Consider the following 18,560-nt stretch of genomic DNA (forward strand, 5'->3'; position numbering starts at 1 on the left):
TGAGATTCTTGCATTTCCAGGGGTTGGACGATCCTGTCGATCCCTTCCAACTTTACCATTTTTTGATTCCATGCTGTTTTTATCCGACAGGGGGATCCTGGCACTAAAGGTGAAAAAGGCACAGCTGGAGAGAAAGGCCCACCTGGTGATCCCGGGATTCCTGGGCGCAAGGGACACACTGGATTAATGGGTCAACCAGGACCACCAGGGGACACAGGGCAGTCTGGACCCCCTGGTCCTCCAGGACAACCTGGATTTCCTGGGCCTAGGGTGAGTCGTGTGAAAACTGGGTTTTAGGAGAAGGTTTAAGACAACATTTTAGTTTTCTGTCAATTATGTCAATCGTGTTTTATAAAAAAGAGAAAGAGGCATTTACACACACATATTCAAAGAAGAACAAGAGGGGCCACAGATTTGCATATGTTAATGCATATGGATGCAACTTTAGAAATGCATACTATAATATAAATAGGAAGTATATTGCAACAGTGGGGGGACTACCTTTGAAGGTGAATCAGAAGCTACAACTAATCCATATTGTGTCGGCTAGACTGGTGACTGGAAGAGGCTGCTGGGACCATATAACACCAGTCCTGAAAGACCTGCATTGGATCCCAGTACGCTTCCAAGCACAATTCAAAGTGTTGGTGCTGACCTTTAAAGTCCTAAATGGCATTGGCCGGATATACCCAAAGGAGCGTCTCCACCTCCATTGCTCAGCCATTGCTCTGAAGTCCAGCTCCAAGGGCCTTTTGGCTATTCCCTCACTGCAGGAAGTGTGGTTACAGGGAACCAGGCAGAGGGCCTTCTCAGCAGTGGCACCCCTCCCATGGAATCCCCTCCCACTATATGTCAAGGAGATAAGTAACTATGCAACCTTTCATAGAAATCTGAAGACAGCCCTGTATATGCAAGTTTTCAATGTTTGATGTTTTATTATGCTTTTATATTTGTTGGAAGCCACCCACAGTGGCTAGGGCAACCCAGTCAGATGGGTGGGGAACAAATAATAAAATTGTTGCCAATAATAAAATTGGAAGCCAGTGGTGTAGTGGTTAAGTGCGGTGGACTCGTAATCTGGGGAACCGGGTTCACGTCTCCACTCCTCCACATGCAGCTGCTGGGTGACCTTGGGCCAGTCACACTTCTCTGAAGTCTCTCAGCCTCACTCACCTCACAGAGTGTTTGTTGTGGGGGAGGAAGGGAATGGAGAATGTTAGCCGCTTTGAGACTCCTTAGGGTAGTGATAAAGCGGGATATCAAATCCAAACTCTTCTTCTTCTATTATTATAAGTACAGTGCATCTTAACATAGTGGGGAAGACTGGGGCCAGGGAACCAATGTGCTTGTCTAGCCTATTCCCATGGTGTTTCTAATTGTTCACCGGCAACTTTGAGACCCCTATTGCTCTCTTGCAACTGGATTGAAACTGGGCAGCCCTTAAGCTAGAGGAATGTCCTCTATAAAAAAGGACACCTGAGCATCCTAAAAGGGAGTTGCATCCATGTATTGTCAAGAGTCCCTCTGCCCTTAACAGATTGCTGGTAACAGTGATGGTGACCTTAATAATAAGAAAAGAACATTTTCTGTTGACATTGACTCATGACTACTGGCATGACTACAAAAAACAACAACAACAAAAAACAAAAAAACCCCTTCTAGAATTAATTTTTCAGGAGCATACATGGGGGAAAATATTAAGTTGCACCAGTGATTGTGAGGTTGTTTTTTATTTTTTATTTAAAGTAACAGAGAGAGTATTTTTGGAGATCCGTGCGATTGCCGTTTTTCTGCTAATTGGAAAATAAGGACATCTATTACCTTGAAAAGTTCCCGAGGCTTTCTTCAAGTTGAAAATGCAATATATGGAGATAATTTCCACACATGTTCAGTCCTAGTCCTAATATAACAGGACTTGCATTAAGCACTGAACAGCTGGGAAGGGGAGTAGAAGAATGAAAAACTCATCTATCCAAATCTGCACAGAAAAGATTACAGGCAGTTAGCATGTTATTACTTGAGATGCAATTTCAAGAGGAAAATGGAGGTGTGTTCCAGGTCAGCTTCACACTGGAATTTGCAGAAAACAAATTCCTCAAGTCTCCCTATCACATAAGCCACAAATATTGTTGGAACATTGAACTCTTCCTTCCTTCCTTCCTTAGGGGGACACTCCATCAGTGGAAACTCTGCGAAGGCTCATCCAAGAAGAGCTAGGAAAACAACTTGATGGTGAGACTGACTACAAAGTGACAGAGATACATCCTACATGTATAATATGGTTGCAAGAGACCTAGATGTGGACATGGGAGTCCAGACAGTTAAGGAGAAACTAAAATTGTGTGTGTGTGTGTGTAGCAACTAGACCTGGACTGAGATGGTTCAGTCAAGATTGAGGATGATTTTCAGCATATGGGTTTATGAAATGGACCAAAAATGTCTTGCTTAAAAAAAAAGGATTCATCTCACTACCACTTGTGCTCCAAGACTTCCCCTTCCTTCCCTGTCCTCCACCATACCCCATTCACCCTCAAAATCTTTTCAAGGGAATTGGGGCAGCCTCCAGGGAAGGCTATAGGGAAGGAAGAGAGAAAGTCAAATTCCTGTTCCCTGAAGCTGCATGTTCACTTTGATTAAATGCAAAGTTTAACATCCTGAGAATTATAATTTATGTTGTTGTTAAAAGAATAAAGTTTCTAGTACTAAGTTTGGACAGGTTTTCCAGTAGTTTTAGGTGAGACTTTAGTACCTTTCATATTATTAACCTCTTGACAAGACCATCAAAATCTGAATAATGAAAAACAGGGGAACTATTGCAAATATGTAGAGGTCACTGAATTATGCTTTCCTGGTGCACAATTTTGAAAATGAGACACAATATTAAGCTGAGTATCAAGAGCCCAATGCATCTGAAAACAACTAAGGACAAGAACGTAGAATGAGGTTTTGTCCAAGAGCCCCAAGGATTTCTTAGCTAAGCATTCGGGGAACAGCTGATAAGGTAAGGAAGGTTTGCTGGAAGTTATTTCTCTGGTCATTGGCTCCAACATTTCCCCTCCTTTTTCCAGACCCCCACGCATAATAACCTTCTCTATGTTTTCCTGCAGCCAGACTGCCCTACCTCATAAGCCAGATGCAGCCAGCCCACGTCAAAGCACCTCAGGGTAGACCAGGGCCTCCAGGAGAACCTGGTAAGGAAGGCCCTCCAGGCAGAGGAGGTCCTCCAGGAGAACCTGGCAGGCCTGGACAGCCTGGTTCAGAAGGACCAGCAGGACCGATGGGCCCCAAAGGTGAGTGAGGCTTAAGTACGGTGAGCAGCAACTGGGCTGAGATGGAGAACTCAGAATTAATATTTGCAAACAGTTGGAACAACAAGAGAGTTTCTGCAACAGGAAATGATGCACAACGACATTCTAAAGCTAGGTCAATCTTGGAAAAACAAGGTGTTGTTGGCACCTGTCTGTCTTGAGAGACTCTAGGAGTGAAGTCAAACCACTGGAGAATCAGAGACCAGTAATTTGTAACTGCTGCTTCCTGCATTCTTAGCAGCACCAAAGTGACCTCCCTGGGGCACAAGCCTAGGCAGCGTGTATGGAGGTCCTGGGCTGCCCACACTCCAAAACCCCCTCTCAGCCTTGCTGATGTGGTCAAGAGGAAAGCAGAGCAATATTGAAATATACTTGGAGTCGAGCGTGGATTTCATGCTCTTTATTCAGCTCATAGTGGTGAGGAGGAATGGAAGTCCCCCCAGAATGTCTGCTTTATATACCGTATTTTTTGCCCTATAGGACGCACTTTTCCCCCTCAAAAAATGAAGGGGAAATGTGTGTGTGTCCTATGGGGCGAATGCAGGCTTTCGCTGAAGCCTGGAGAGCGAGAGGGGTCAGTGCCCACCGACCCCTCTCACTCTCCAGGCTTCAGGAAGCTATCTGCAAGCCTTGCGAGCCCGGCGGGAGTTGTCGCCGGGCTTGCAAGGCTTGCAGATAGCAGCCTGTTCTAGGGGCTGGGGTCAGGGGAAGCTCGGGGGTGGGGGAAATAACTTTTTTTTTATTCATTCCCCCCCAAAAAAACGAGGTGCGTCCTATGGGCCAGTGCACCCTCTAGGGTGAAAAATACAGTACATTATTTACACAATGGGCCCCACGTGATTGCCTAATTCTGGGATTCACCTGTAGGCCAATCAGGTTGCAGATTCACTTCCACCTGGAGCTGGATTGGGTGGCTCCTGTGGGCCAATCAGACTGCTGCATTCTGGAACCTATTGTTCTAGGACCAATCAGACTGCTGCATTCTGAATCCTATTGTTCTAGGACCAATCAGACTGCTGCCTTTTGGATCCTCTTCAACTCAGTACATAACAAATATGTTTGACACCCGCTTGGCTGCAGTTGTTGCCATCATCATCATCATCATCATCATCATCATTTTGTTTGTATACTGCCTTTCCACACTTAAAACAGTCCTAAAGGCAGCTTACAATATGAAAAGATTTATAGTTACAAACATAGCAAAGTATTCATAAAAATAAATAAAACACATCAAAAACTACACAACCAAACTGATCAATTTCCACATAAGTATAAAGATACCCAAAAAAAAGGAATAATAACAAAAACTCCTGACAAAACTTTCCCCAAAATACTCCAGTCCTTGCTGGGCAGCAGCAGTTCTTATGAAGCCCTGGGCCAGGTGGAGAGAGGCAGGAACAGTGCCCTCTGGTTCCCAGCAGGTCAGACTTCCAGAAGGAGGCATGGAAGATGCCATCCAACTGTCTTAGGGACCTCAGTCCAGATTTGTGTAGGGTTTACTCCTTAGCCTTTTCTCCCGAAGATGCCCAGTTGGGCATTATTTCCTTGCTAGGTAAAGGTAAAGGGACCTCTGACCATTAGGTCCAGTCGTGGCCAACTCTGGGGTTGCGGCTCTCATCTTGCTTTATCGGCCAAGGCGTACAGCTTCCGGATCATGTGGCCAGCATGGCTAAGCTGCTTCTGGCGAACCAGAGCAGCGCACGGAAATGCCGTTTACCTTCCCGCCAGAGCAGTACCTATTTATCTACTTGCACTTTGATGTGCTTTCGAACTGCTAGGTTGGCAGGAGCAGGGACCGAGCAACGGGAGCTCACCCCGTTGCGGGGATTCGAACCACCGACCTTCTGATCAGCAAGTCCTAGGCTCTGTGGTTTAACCCACAGCACCACCCACGTCCCTGTTTCCTTGCTATGCCATGGCATTTTCACACCCTAAAATGTATGCAGTACATGGACGTAAGTGCAATCAAGCTCAGTGGGGCTTACTGTATAGGATTACTCTCTTATTGTCCATTTTTAACAACAGGAAAGTATAAACCTCATAAAGACAAGTATTTGTTTCTTTTAAAGTCCAAACGTTTTAGCTCATTATAGAACAGAGTGGTGAATGTTAACATGCTGGAGAGTGGAATAAGAATAAAATGGGTCCTAATCAGGTTCCTCTTCCATTTTATCTTCTGAATTCTGCTGCTCAAATTTTGTTTTGTCCTCCCCACCAGGTGAGAGAGGAGACAAAGGAGAGAAAGGAGATGCTGGTGTTGGCCAGAGGGGAGAAATTGGTCCTCCAGGAATTCCAGGTGGGTAAAGGGATGAGCAGATTTAACTTGGCATGATAGAATGCAGCATTGTCAGGGACTGGCAGGACTCCAAAGAGTGTGGGGCAGAGGCAGGCAACAAGGAGAGGGGACTAGTAATTTATAACTGAAGGAGCGTCTCCACCCCCATCATTCTGCCCAGACACTGAGGTCCAGCGCCGAGGGCCTTCTGGCAGTTCCCTCACTGAGAGAAGCCAAGTTACAGGGAACCAGGAAGAGGGCCTTCTCGGTAGTGGCACCCACCCTGTGGAACGTCCTCCCACCAGATGTCAAAGAGAACAGCAACTACCAGACTTTTAGAAGACAGCTGAAGGCAGCCCTGTTTAGGGAAGCTTTTACTGTTTAATAGATTATTGTATTTTAATATTCTGTTGGAAGCCACCCAGAGTGGCTGGGGAAACCCAGCCAGATGGTCAGAGTATAAATAATAAATTATTATTCTTATTATGGAGCTTGACGCTGCCCGCAACGCAAGAGCCAGGGCAAGGGAACAGGGTTAGGGCAGTCTGAGACAGAGGAAGGCACAGTCAACAGATGGGTCAGTAGACTCCACATCTTCCCCTGCCCCCACTGTCTCCTATAACCAGGAGGGACTTGAAGTAGGAAGAGCAGCAGTGACTGCCAAGCAGGAGAAGTCTCAGGTTGCAGGGGCACAACCTGTCAAGGGAGGGTATATAAGCCAGCAGAGGGGTTGACCCTGTTGCTGCAGTTGCTCTGCAAGGCCAAGACTTGTGGACAGCTGCCTAGAGGCTAGAAGTGTGTCTCTGTGTTTGTCCAGAGCACTGTAGAAGCTGTTAGAATTCCTGCTCCGTGATTGCAGTCATTGGATTTTTGTCTATAACATGACGGTGTATGTTTTGACTCCACAAAGTGGGAAGTGACAGAGACAGAATGTTATCCTTTGTTCTTTCTCTTTGCTGTCTGATGCTATAGAGAGAGGGAGCCATGTTGCAGTGTGTGTTTATATGTAAATAAAGTAGATTAGCCAAAATGCTGAGTTGCTGAGGTCTGTTACGCAAGCTGCACTAACTCCACGGATCCCTAAGTGCGCCGATGTCTGTTGGCATCGGTCGCTGGGACGTTCGGGCTGAAGAAAGCTTTTGAAGCTCCCGAACGATCGATCAGGAGGGGGAGAGCATGCCAGTCGGGCATGTGTCTCTGCCAGGGTCCTACTCGAGTGTAGGACGAGCTCCTGACAGAAGCTGCAGTGGGTGTTTCTCTTGTTGGTGAAAAAGTTTACTATCACGCATGTGTCTTCCTTATCTGGGATGGGCCATGAAATGCACATGCCAATCTGGTACCCACCAGACTTTTCACTGTGAAGATGCTACCATGTGTGGCTTTGGTCCAGCTTTGTTTTCTACCACCTTTAGACAGCAGCTCATTTTGCAGGTGAAGCTGCCTTATCCTGAGCCTGACCATCCAAGCACCAGCACTATTTGGTCAGGCTGGCAGCAACGTGGCAGTGATGCTTACCCACAATGCTTTGTTCCCTAGGTGTCCCGGGTGAACCTGGCTATGGCAAAGATGGGATGCCAGGATCGCCTGGCCCCCAGGGCGAAGCGGGCGTTCCTGGACTAATGGGTCCCCAGGGGCCACCAGGAGCCAATGGACAATGTGACCCCTCTCAGTGTGCTTACTATGCAAGCCTGGCTGCCAGGCCTAGCAACGTCAAGGGGCCTTAGAAGGCAAGGTCCCAAAGCCCACGGACCTCCTATGGACCTACGTCTGAAACTTGAAGGAAGCAAGGAAGTTGCGAGGTCTCGCCTGTTTTCCCTGCTTCTGTTTCTTTTCAAGAGGCCTTGTAGACTATTAAAACCATCCAATGCTGCCGGTCGGTCAAGTTTATCATAAATAAGAAGTTATAAATTGCTATTCTTTTATGAGGTGACAAGTGTTCTTTGTTTTGCTTTTGTTTTCTCTAATATCAGGGCAAATTCAAAGTTGTTTTTAAAAGAAGGTTTTTTAAATATATATATAAATATTGTCAATGAAGTATAGAAAGAATCCCTGTTAGAGCTGAAAAGGAAGACATTTTGGCTGCTGATTTTTTTAAAAAGTATTATTATCATCTCTGAAGGCCAAGCTAGGGGTGCAGTAAAGACGTGGAAGTGAACAATGTGACAGAAAGAGGTCGCATTCTGGCTGGATAAGTCATAAGTGGCAGCGGGAGATTAGGAACAACGATGTAAATTTGTACACCCATTGCAATCAGTTTCTGGAACAGGATATTTACTTAGCTGGAGGTACCTCCTGTCTGTCTAAAGATCATAGATGTAATTATTCAGGGCTTTGTTTAGCCCAAGTTGTAAGGCGGAGGGACTTGCTAATATTAAACGGTATGATAGAGATCAGCCCAGGGAATATACCCACTTTACAAAGCATGGAGGCAGTGTGATAGATTATATTGCGATCTTACAATTTGCATATGAGTTTGTCATTAGGAGCCTCAGATTCTCCTTGGTCCATCTAGACGGCATTTCTTGCTCTGTCAGGGAGCAGCTCTCCAGCATTTCCATCAAGCATCTGTCCCAGCACAATCTGGGACTGAACCTGCTTCCTGCAATGCAAAACAGTTGCTCTGTCACTGAGCCCTTCCCCTAAAAATAAAATAAGACTCTAGTCTTCATGGATTTGAATATGGGATCTAATTAAATGTGGACATAGGGATCTGCCTTCTGTCAAGTCTCGCCATTGGTCCATCTTGCTTAGAATTGTCTACGGTGGCTGATAGCAGGTCACCGTTTCAGACAGGGAGCTGGTCCCAGGAGATGTCATCACCTCAGACCTTCTACATGCAGTGCAAATGTTCTACCATCTGATCTACAGCCCCTCCCCTTACAGGCCTTTGGCTTCTCACCGGCCCATTCACCTTCCCATACATTCCTCCCTGGCCACCTGCTTTTCTCACCCACGTCTGAAGGTTTCAGCTGCGGGCGGGGGATGTCTAGGGTGAAGGGAAAGTGGCTGGCAGGAGAAGGGGGAGTAAAGTACCACTTTTCCCTGTGCACTTCTTCTGTACCACTTCCATTTTCCAATGATTAAGCAATGCCCCATGAATCAAAGAATCAGGTCTGTAACTGAAAATCTGTCCTTGTCCTCATCATCTCCTAAATATTTCTTGCTTTATTTTCACCCGTGTGTCCCAACATACCTGCATCCAGTCATTATTAAACAAAATGACAGAGAAAAAGTCTTTTTTTTAAACTGCCCTGAGACCTCTGGGTATATAAATTCAATAAATAACAAAATAAATAATACATAAAAGTGATGGAATATATGTAACAAGTATTTGCTTCTTCAGCAAAATGTATCAGTCCAAACCCAATTTTTTGACTTCTAGTTCCTTGATTTGGCTCAGTTCCCCAAGGCTCAGGGTGAGTGGGTAACACTGTAAACTGGTTAATTTGTGAGTTGAAAAAACACATTTTAATAGTGCAATCCTTGACCTGTTTGCTCAGTAGTCAGTCCCACTGCAGTCCTACCTGTGACCCTCGAAGAATGAATTTGGGATGTTAGGACTGTGTCTTTAATATCACATACCACAGCATATTGGAAGATTTTCCTGAAGCAGTGAAATTGTTGGCACCCATCTGTCTTGGGAGACAATGGAGGAGTGAAGCTGTTGGAAGGTTGCAGAGCCTGCTGTGGCTGTTGAGACTGATACAGGAGAGACATGATTTGTTGCAGTTGGGGAAGATGAAGGTGTTGGGTTGTGCTGCTGTAGATACACCATGGCGTCTTCTCTCTGCACCCCTCCCAGTGGTCATTCCTCCTCTGGTCACTTCTATGGATGTACAACCTGTCTGTCTCCAGGCACTGTGGTCTCCTGTGAGGGATTCCCACATGGTGGGGTTGAAATTGCCAGCCTTCATGTTATGTTTGCAGACATCTTTTTAATGCAGAGTTGGTCTGCCAAAGGGCCTGGTGTCTGAATCCAGGTCCTTGTGGAACAGGCATAGGCAAACTCAGCCCTCCAGATGTTTTGGAACTACAACTCCCATCATCCCTAGCTAACAAGACCAGTGGTCAGGGATGATGGGAACTGTAGTCTCAAAACATCTGGGGGGGCGAGTTTGCCTATGCCTGTTGTAGAGCATGAGAAATAGCTGGCATTAATTTTGCTGGTGGGTGATTGTGGTTGGTAGAGGGAACCATTCCCAGGGGCAAAGTTGAATTCCAATGCTGGAATCAGCCTAAGAACTGCCTGGGTGGGATCAGAGCATCCCTATGCTGGGGCACTGCAATCAGGATTGCATCCCGGATGCTGAGAGAAGCTGTAGTCAATGGGAAATCTGCCAGGTCAATTCCAGAACTCTAGGAAGATGCGATGCTATTTGATTCTGAGACGGGCCCTTGATCCATTAAATTCTGTCAGCTCACCAGAGCTCCACTGCAGGCAGATAATCATTCCCAGTTTGGGTACCTGAGATCCTTTTTGAAAAAATAAATAAACTGGAAATACTGAATCTGAAACCTCATGCATGCAAAGCAGTTGTTCTATAGTGGAACTTTGAGCTCACATGGCTATGCCATGGCACAAATCTCACAAATTCCGTTTGGCACCCATTGCCTTCTTGTTTACAAATTTTTCTTTGCCAATATTAGCCAAGGGGCAGCCATGTGGTTGGGCTTTTGTTTTCCCCTTTGTTAAGTGAGCTGGCTTTTTTAACCTGAAGCAGCCAAGTACAATAGATACAATAGTAGTGGTGGAGGAACAGGCAACAAGCCCATGCAATAAATTCATCATTTCAACGGAAGAAGCTCTTAGACTGTGCTGTTGATTTAGTGTTAAAGACAAATGTTATTTATATATATTTTAAAGGTGCTATTTTTATGTGGGTTTTATGGCATCAGTGCTTTCATTTTTTTTTGAAAAAATGAAACAGTATAATCTGTGGAGTGTCTAAATTATTGTGATTGTAGCAAGCAGGCTCTATTCCAGATAATTATGATGCCTGTGTTGTCTCTGAAGGAGAAATCTCAGAAGTATTTTGCTGGCAAATAAATATCTTAGCCAAAATGTTTTAAGGGAGTTTGATTTGCAGCTTTGTCTCTTTCTTGTTGGACTAAATATTGGGGATGGGGGTCATTTTGCTGGTGATGAATTTTTGTTTCCTGTCCCTTGTAAGTGGTCCCTTTTGCAACACTGCCTCATGGCTCTATTTGACTAAGGCAGTGGCTGCTGTTTTCAGTGGGATTATTAAACCCTTCCCCACCCACGTGCCCACTGCACTTGTGTGCTGTGCTCAATTTCTGGCACAAAAGATTGCAGGCATCTGAAACCTTTTCCTCTCGGAATAATTTCAGGCTATAATGTATATACATGTTATTTTGCATTATGTAATAAAATTAAATATTCAAAAAGCACCATTTATCTTAATGGGTAGGTTACCAGAGGCATGCATACAAAAATGCTTATTTATTTTCATGCATACTTTTTTAAAGAAAAAAAATTCACAAATGGATATGTCACTGGGCCCAATGGAACATAAGGTTTGAAAAATCAGAAGCCGATATGGATTATTTGTCCATCCTTGCTAATAAAAGACCAGCCTTCGTAACTTGCTAAGTGAAATATTTCATATATTGTTAAATACACATTTGGTGACACAGACATTCAACTTATCTCTCCAGCTAAGTCCCAAGTTTTAATTGCTATATTTTCAAGGAATGGTTTTTATTGCATTTTTAAATTATTATTATGAATGTTTCTGTTTTAATGTATTGAGAGGATTATATTGTAGAGGTTTATATTCTAATGGTTGTGTAACTGTCCTTTGTCCTTGTAAACTTCTTAGAAGCCTATTTTGACATTCAGCATTATATAGTAAGCATATTATTGCATTGCTCTCAGCATGGGGCTTCCCTTGAAGATGACTCGAAAACCTCAATTGTTTCAAAATCCAGTGGCCAGATTATGTTCCACTCTCACATAAACTCTGTTTCAAAACAGCTGTATTGGTTACCAGTTCATTTCTGGGCCTATTTGAAGGAGCTCACACCTCCTTCACTACAGACCCCCCTTTGGTGTTAAAATAGGCAGGGGGAAGTCCTCTTAGTTGTTCCACCACCTTCAGAAGCTCTGGTGGTGGCAACCTAGGAAAGGGCATCTTTATCATGCAGCTTTTGGCAAATGCTGAAAACACACCTATTTTCCAGTGTGGTGTAGTGGTTAAGAGCAGTAGACTCGTAATCTGGTGAACCGGGTTCGCTTCCCCGCTCCTCCACATGCAGCTGCTGGGTGACCTTGGGCTAGTCACACTTCTCTGAAGTCTCTCAGCCCCACTCACCTCACAGAGTGTTTGTTGTGGGAAAGGAGAATGTTAGCCGCTTTGAGACTGCTTAGGGTAGTGATAAAGTGGGATATCAAATCCAAACTCTTCATCTTCTTCTTCCTTGGCATTTGCAGCTGAGATGTATACTTTTAAGTCCCACCTTAAAAATATGTGCTTCTATGATTCAAAGTCATTTCAAACTGTTTTTAACATTTTGATTATCACAATCCACCGTAGGAACTTAGGGTTAATGGAACATAGGGTTAAATAACAACAACAGCAACAAAAAGGGATGATGTCGTATCCGCCAACATTTCTCTGATGAAAATAGGGAAGTCCTAAGGAAAAGCGGGACATTCCAGATTCAAATAAAAAACTGGGACCGCTTCTGCAGATCCAGGACTGTCCCTGGAAAATAGGAGTACATGGTGGGTCTGTGATGTAGAGACCAATGGAGGAAAAAGACAGCCATCTTGCATCACCGGCATTCCCAATGATATCAATGCCTTTTGAATTGGGTGAAAGCAACTGCAAAGTGTCCGACTGCAAAAGAAAAGAAAAAACAGGTTGTAACAGGTGAGGACTGACAGATGGTGAAGGTAATCAATAGCACAGAACTGTAGTTTCAGTTTACATTGAAATGGAAGTTAGCTTTGCTTAAGTAAAGAAAACAGTGTGGGCTGGGCTGTGTACTTTCTGTCAGGAGCTACACAAAAGATGAGGAAGTTTTTGCTCTCCAGAGACACAGGTGTTTACCTACCAGATGTAGCTGAGCAACCTGAAAGCTCTCTGTATTTACAACAAGGAGGAACTCAGGTGGACTGAGAGCCAGGCTGAGGGAAGTCTCAAAAGCAGCTGACAGTGGACCATGACCCCTTTCCTCCTGTTTCACCAAGAAGGAGGATGAAACTAGCCGGCAACTTCCCTCTGCCCCTACTCTATGCTGACCAGCAATGGAAATGCCAACAGAACATGACCCTCAGTACAAAGGTGGGAAAAGGCTCAAACTGGAAGGCAAAGAGTTGATGTCAGTGCCTCGCCAGATCTTTGCACTGCAAGGATTGCGAGTTCTGGAGATGACTCCGGAACGAGAGAGCTGCCTGAGGTACAGGATGGATCTTGTCCCTCGTGAGATCGGCCATTTGCAAAACCTGGCCTTGCTCTACCTGGACTCCAACAACCTGAAAGAGGTCCCTGCTGAGATAGGCTCCTTAGGCAAGCTGGAGAGACTGACCCTCAGCAACAACAGCATAGCCTCTCTGCCTGAGGAAATAGGAGGCCTCCAGAAGCTTCATAGTCTCCATTTGGCAAACAACAGCCTGGCAGAGCTCCCTGCACCTGTTTGTCAGCTGAGGAACCTGGTCTTCTTAGATGCTACTGATAACCACATCAGCACCATCCCTGATGCCATTCAGCAGCTGCAGAAACTGGAAACATTGCTGCTGCTTTTCAATTCTCTCAGGCATCTGCCAAGGGGAGTCTGTTCCTTAAAGGCCTTGAAGACTCTCTGGCTAGGACAGAACAACCTCAAGGCTCTCCCATCCAACTTTGGTCAGCTGGTAAACTTGGACTGGGGTTCAAATTACTGTTCCTGCAGCTTTGAAGGGAATCCACTGGTGCAACCACCTCCTGAAGTGTGCAGTGGAGGACCTGTTGCGATCAGAGAGTATTTTGCCTCTTTAAGGGGATAGAAATCTATGTGTAGGGTAAGTAGAGCTGAGAGAGAAGTTAACATTTACAGGGAAGCATATCTAATTTGCACTTCCCGTAACAACACTTGGCAGCCATCATTTGGAATTCACACTTCTCCAAATAATGCATATGAAATATAAATATATTATGGATTTGAGTATGCATAGAAATGCACGCATTCATGAAAATGACATCCAAAAATGCATTATATGAGAAAATGCATTATACTGGGCGAAATTGCTTTGCAAAAAAAATGTGCATATTGGGGAAAATTGCATACCAATGTGTACTTTAGAAGAAATGAATATTAAAATGCTGATGTGTTTTCATGTTGAAGTTCCTAAATCCACCTTTTGACGATCTCATATCATCCAGATTGTGGAGGGTAGGATCTATGCTAGGCAATCAGGCTATGATGCCACCAGGATCCTGTCTCCGCTGGATAGATGTTTCTCATTTTCATGTGGTCCATTGCAATGTGTCCTATGCATTGGCTCTGAATTTGCATTGCATATGTTCTAATTATGGATGTATTTTTAAATATTTTAATTAGATTGTTTTGTTGTGTGTGTTTTTTATTATGGATGTTTATAATTGGTTTTTATTGTTGCAAACGACCTAAGGAGCAACCCCCTAGCAAGATCCACCAGGAGGAGCAGGTTAGGATCCAGATGATCTCTTGCTGAGCTGAGAGGTCCATGGTGCAGCTGGGCTATGCTGGCTTAAATCCTGCATCCTTGCACCCATACAGCATGCAGCTGGCTGAGCCAAACATGGCTGATCTGAAACTGGTGTAAGCCCTGAGAAGAGGGTATTCTGGTTGGGTTGCCATGTGCCCTCTTTTTCCAGGACACATCCTCTTTTTCAGGGGTAAAATTTCTGTTTGGGTGGATTTTTAAAATTTGACAAAATGTCTCTGGCTATACTTTCTGTATGAAGACATAGACATAACTGCTGGCTGAAGACTTGCTTTCCTCTGACCTTATCTTCTCCTGCCCCCCTAAGCAACATATCACAGCCTCTACAGCCTACATATAGTATAGGGGGATTTAAAATGAGAAGTCGTCATAGCGTCCTCTTTTTTGCTCTTCAAAATATGGCAACCCAATTCTGGGGACATAAGACTCAGGTTGTGGGGCAGGACTTAGGCTGAGCATGTGACCTGGCACCCCAGCATATACTAGGCCAGCAAAATGGATAGTGTAACTCTAATACTATTTTAAAGGGTTGTTTTCCTTTTGCCAGGCTGCCCTTTGCCTCCGTCAGCAGTAGCGCCACTTCTCTGGTGCAACTTTACACCAGATTGATTTACACTGGCTTCTTGTAAAAAGGGTTGCTCTCTTAGTAGTAAGCCATGCATTTTTATTTTTATGTAGATTATAATTCTGTATATCTATATCCCAATGCTTCTTGAAGTTGGTTTTACACTTAGAATTCTGTTCTGGCATTAAGTGGTATTTAAATTGTGGTAATTAAATTGTTGCTGCTGATGATGATGATGATGAAGAGGAAGATGTAATTGTTTATTACGCATTGTAAGTATAAATGTTTATAATTTAATGCTTGTTTAATTGATTTTTATTCTTGCAAATCACATAGAAATCAATTTTGCCATGAAGCGGTAAATATATATAATATTAAACAACAACAACTGTGCAATACAGCCATGTTTGGGGCAAAAAGCTCTGCAGAGGGTGATAGAGACTTTCTAATCACAACATGCTTAACCCTTACTATTAGGAAGTAGGAGGCAAGTAGCCTGTGTCTGAATCTGTGGGGCAGAACGAGGTTGCAGCATCTCTATTTAGGTCACCCACATAGGCAATGTCAGCAACTGTCCTCTGTCCCAGCAGGTTACAGCTCATGAATTTTAAAACCAAGTTTTGATCCAGCATGTTGAGCAGTGCCCAGGCAGTTAGGTCTACCTGCTATTTTAATTCCCCACCATGATCGAGACGGATGCTATACGGGGCACATTGTAAGCAGTTTAAATGTTGGCTGGGCACAGCTATTCCATTCTCTTTTTTATTTTATTTTTTATTAGTTTTCCCAAGTTTATAACAAACATATCCACAAACATAAAAGGAAAACATCAAAAAACAGACAGACAGACAGACAGACATATATCCTAACTATCTTATTTCCACTTTTGTTATCATTGTTGGGTGACTTCCTCGAATCCCCCTGGCTGAGTTTCCATATAAATCATTATAGCAGTTTTCCAAAACTATTTTCACATAATATTTACTTGGTCCATTAACATCTTTCTTTCTTTTCATTTTGACTTTTATCCATAGTATTCTACAACATCACATATTTAAATCCTAGCCCAATCTGATACTCGCACGTAATTCTATTTAAGTTATCTTAACATATTTAACTAAATAGTCTTTGAATTTCTTCCATTCCTCTTGGTACTCCTCCTCTTTCTCGTCGTGGACTCTTCCGGTCAGTTTGGCTAGCTCCAAAAAATCCATCATCTTCATCTGCCATTCCTCCACTGTTGGACAGCCATTCCATTCTCTTTGCACCGCTGGTGTTGCCTGCTGCCATGTAAGTTCAGAGGGGACCACCAGTGTAGAATGGGGGGGGGAGGGCAGAATGAGACCTTTTTGTCTACATTCAGGAGCTAGCGTTGCTTTGTACTGAAGTAGAACTCTCTAGGCAATGAAGGACACTGATAAAGTAGGCTTCCCGGTCGCCTAAAGTGTCCTACTTCCACTCAAGTAAGTAGTCAGTAGAAGCCCCCTGTAGGCCTTCCCTGTAGAGCATTGGAAAGAGTAGCGGGTAGGGGGGCACAGGATGGAGCGTGTGACAAATGTCCGGGATGGGAATTGTTTGCACAATCCTGCCCCTCTCCACAGAAACAGCATTTGAGTGTTCAGGCAGAAACCTAAATGTGCCCAATATCTAGATCAGTGCTTCCCAATTGGGGGCTCTGTGGACCACACCCAAGGGATCCATGACACGTACCTGCCAGCTGTCTGCAACACTCCACTTTGGGGGCCCGTACCTTTGCAGAGTATGGTGGCATCATTCACATAATAAAGACTACCATGGAGATACCAACATTTTCAAAAGTAGGGGGTCAGTGGCTTGGAATTTGATAAACAGGGGTCCAGAGTATTGAGCTAATTGGGAGCCACTGACATAGATAGATACACATATAAACAGATATGGATTTGGGCTGCCATCCCTGCTTGCATTGCTCCCCTCATAGCTCCTTTGACTCCCCCATCCCAGACTACCAGCCAAACCCTGCACCTTGTGGCCAATCCACCCTTCTCACTGTTCACCCCAAAGTCCCCTCTTCTCCACAGTTCATCCCCAACTCCCTCCTCCAATCACAGTTCACCCTAATCCCAAGAGCTGCCTGTTGCTGCTGCCACTGGTGATGGGGAGGGGGATAAAGTCTTCCCCCCACTTCACACTCATCCCCACATCACCACTGCCAGAAGGAAGCATAAGGTGCAGGACTAGCACCAACAATGAAACATTTGGCTGTCCTTCCCAGGCTGACCATTAAGCATGCTTCTCTCCACTGTTCTCCCTCCCTCCTTCCATCCTGAATGTTTGCAGAGTCCTTTTGCCTCAGGCCTACAAGCCCTGGATGTTGAAAGATGAGAACATAACCATGCCTTATATATCTTAATGGCACCATTACGCAGAGCGAACATTAACTTGAGGTGCTGCCACAACATTAAAATCTAATCTTCTCTCGGTTATCTTGTGCTTGAACTGTAGTGTTTGTTCCCTCTTGTTTATTTCAACTTTTGGTCCACGCTGGTGAAAAGTCTCAACCTGCAGCCCACTGACAATTTGAGTGAGTTGCACAGAGCTTCCTTTAACTACTCTGGAGCGATTTACGCTGCGGGTTGCCACTTAAAGTGTCAGGCTCCCAAATCACGGAGCAGGGGTTTTAGCTCACTCCTTCGTTTATTTATTCACTCGTTCTTTCTGGCAGGGCTAATGGGCCTTTTAATGGTTATATGACAGCAAAATATCAAGGAACACACAGACCTTCTGTTATTGAGCCACTGCCTATTTCAGGAAGTGGCGGACTTTGGGCTTTAAAATTTCAGTGGTGTCCTATACAATGCCAAAATTTGGCACCACCACCTCCTGTGGCTTGGCAAACCGAGTTGTGCTCCCGAACCGGTTGTGCTCCCCTAAATCCATCTCTGTTACTGGACCCTTAAAGGCATGGGGACATGAAGAGGAATGGGGGCACCTGCTGAAAGGATTCTTCTTGATAAAGCTTTGGACAATATGTTTGTGTATCCAAAACAAGAAGTTGTTTGATGAGACTACATTGATTATTTGGCATTCATCTCACATCCAGTGAGGTTTGCTTTGATGCCTCAGCCAACATATGGGGAGATGGCCAGGAAAAACCCTTTTTTCTTTGCCCTCCGATGTCCCGAATTTCACTGGCAGTGATTGTTTCTGAGTCCAGCTGTGCTGATTGGCTTAGAAACCCAGAAAAGCTGCTTCCTGTGTCTAAATGGCTTCATCATTTATGTTGTGATGGTAGACCAATGTATTTTGATCTAAGATATCAAACCAAACAGCTATAGGAGTAAGGAAGGAAAGAAAGGTCAGGCTTAGTGTTTCGCTAAAGGTGCTTTCCTAGCTGACTCCCTGCAATGCTTTCAGACTGTTGCTATTTTGGAGGGTGGGATTCAGTCGCATGCTGACAAATAAGGTCACACACCTATAGTGGATCAGAAGGTCTTGCACAGCAAGCCCACTTCCCCCAAGGATCATATGATTTGCAGTAATGAAGCTGGTGAGAAAACACACTGGAACGTGTGCAACAGCACTCGCTTGATGCAATCTCATAAAACGTCCCTGCAAATATATATTGGTGTATGCTCAATTAGCAGGACATCTGGAAACAGGGTTGCCAGACCCTACAGGGCTGACTTGAAGTCTCCAGCTTTGTTTGACCCACTCCAGGGGGCTGGG

General features: G+C 44.5%; 1 protein-coding gene across 1 annotated transcript in view; it reads left to right on the forward strand.

Moving 5' to 3' along the window:
• Positions 1–10,990, forward strand: part of COL22A1 (collagen type XXII alpha 1 chain) — a 178,869-nt gene extending 167,879 nt beyond the window's left edge. The window contains exons 61-65 of the mRNA XM_081918646.1: positions 91–270; positions 2,166–2,232; positions 3,108–3,290; positions 5,527–5,604; positions 7,120–10,990. Of these exons, the coding sequence (XP_081774772.1) occupies positions 91–270; positions 2,166–2,232; positions 3,108–3,290; positions 5,527–5,604; positions 7,120–7,307 (696 nt within the window). The 3' untranslated portion in view covers positions 7,308–10,990. The remainder of the gene's footprint in view (positions 1–90; positions 271–2,165; positions 2,233–3,107; positions 3,291–5,526; positions 5,605–7,119) is intronic.
• The last annotated feature ends 7,570 nt before the right edge of the window (positions 10,991–18,560 follow it).

Source organism: Podarcis melisellensis (assembly GCF_964234715.1).
Source record: "Podarcis melisellensis genome assembly, chromosome: 7".
Taxonomy (NCBI): domain Eukaryota; kingdom Metazoa; phylum Chordata; class Lepidosauria; order Squamata; family Lacertidae; genus Podarcis; species Podarcis melisellensis.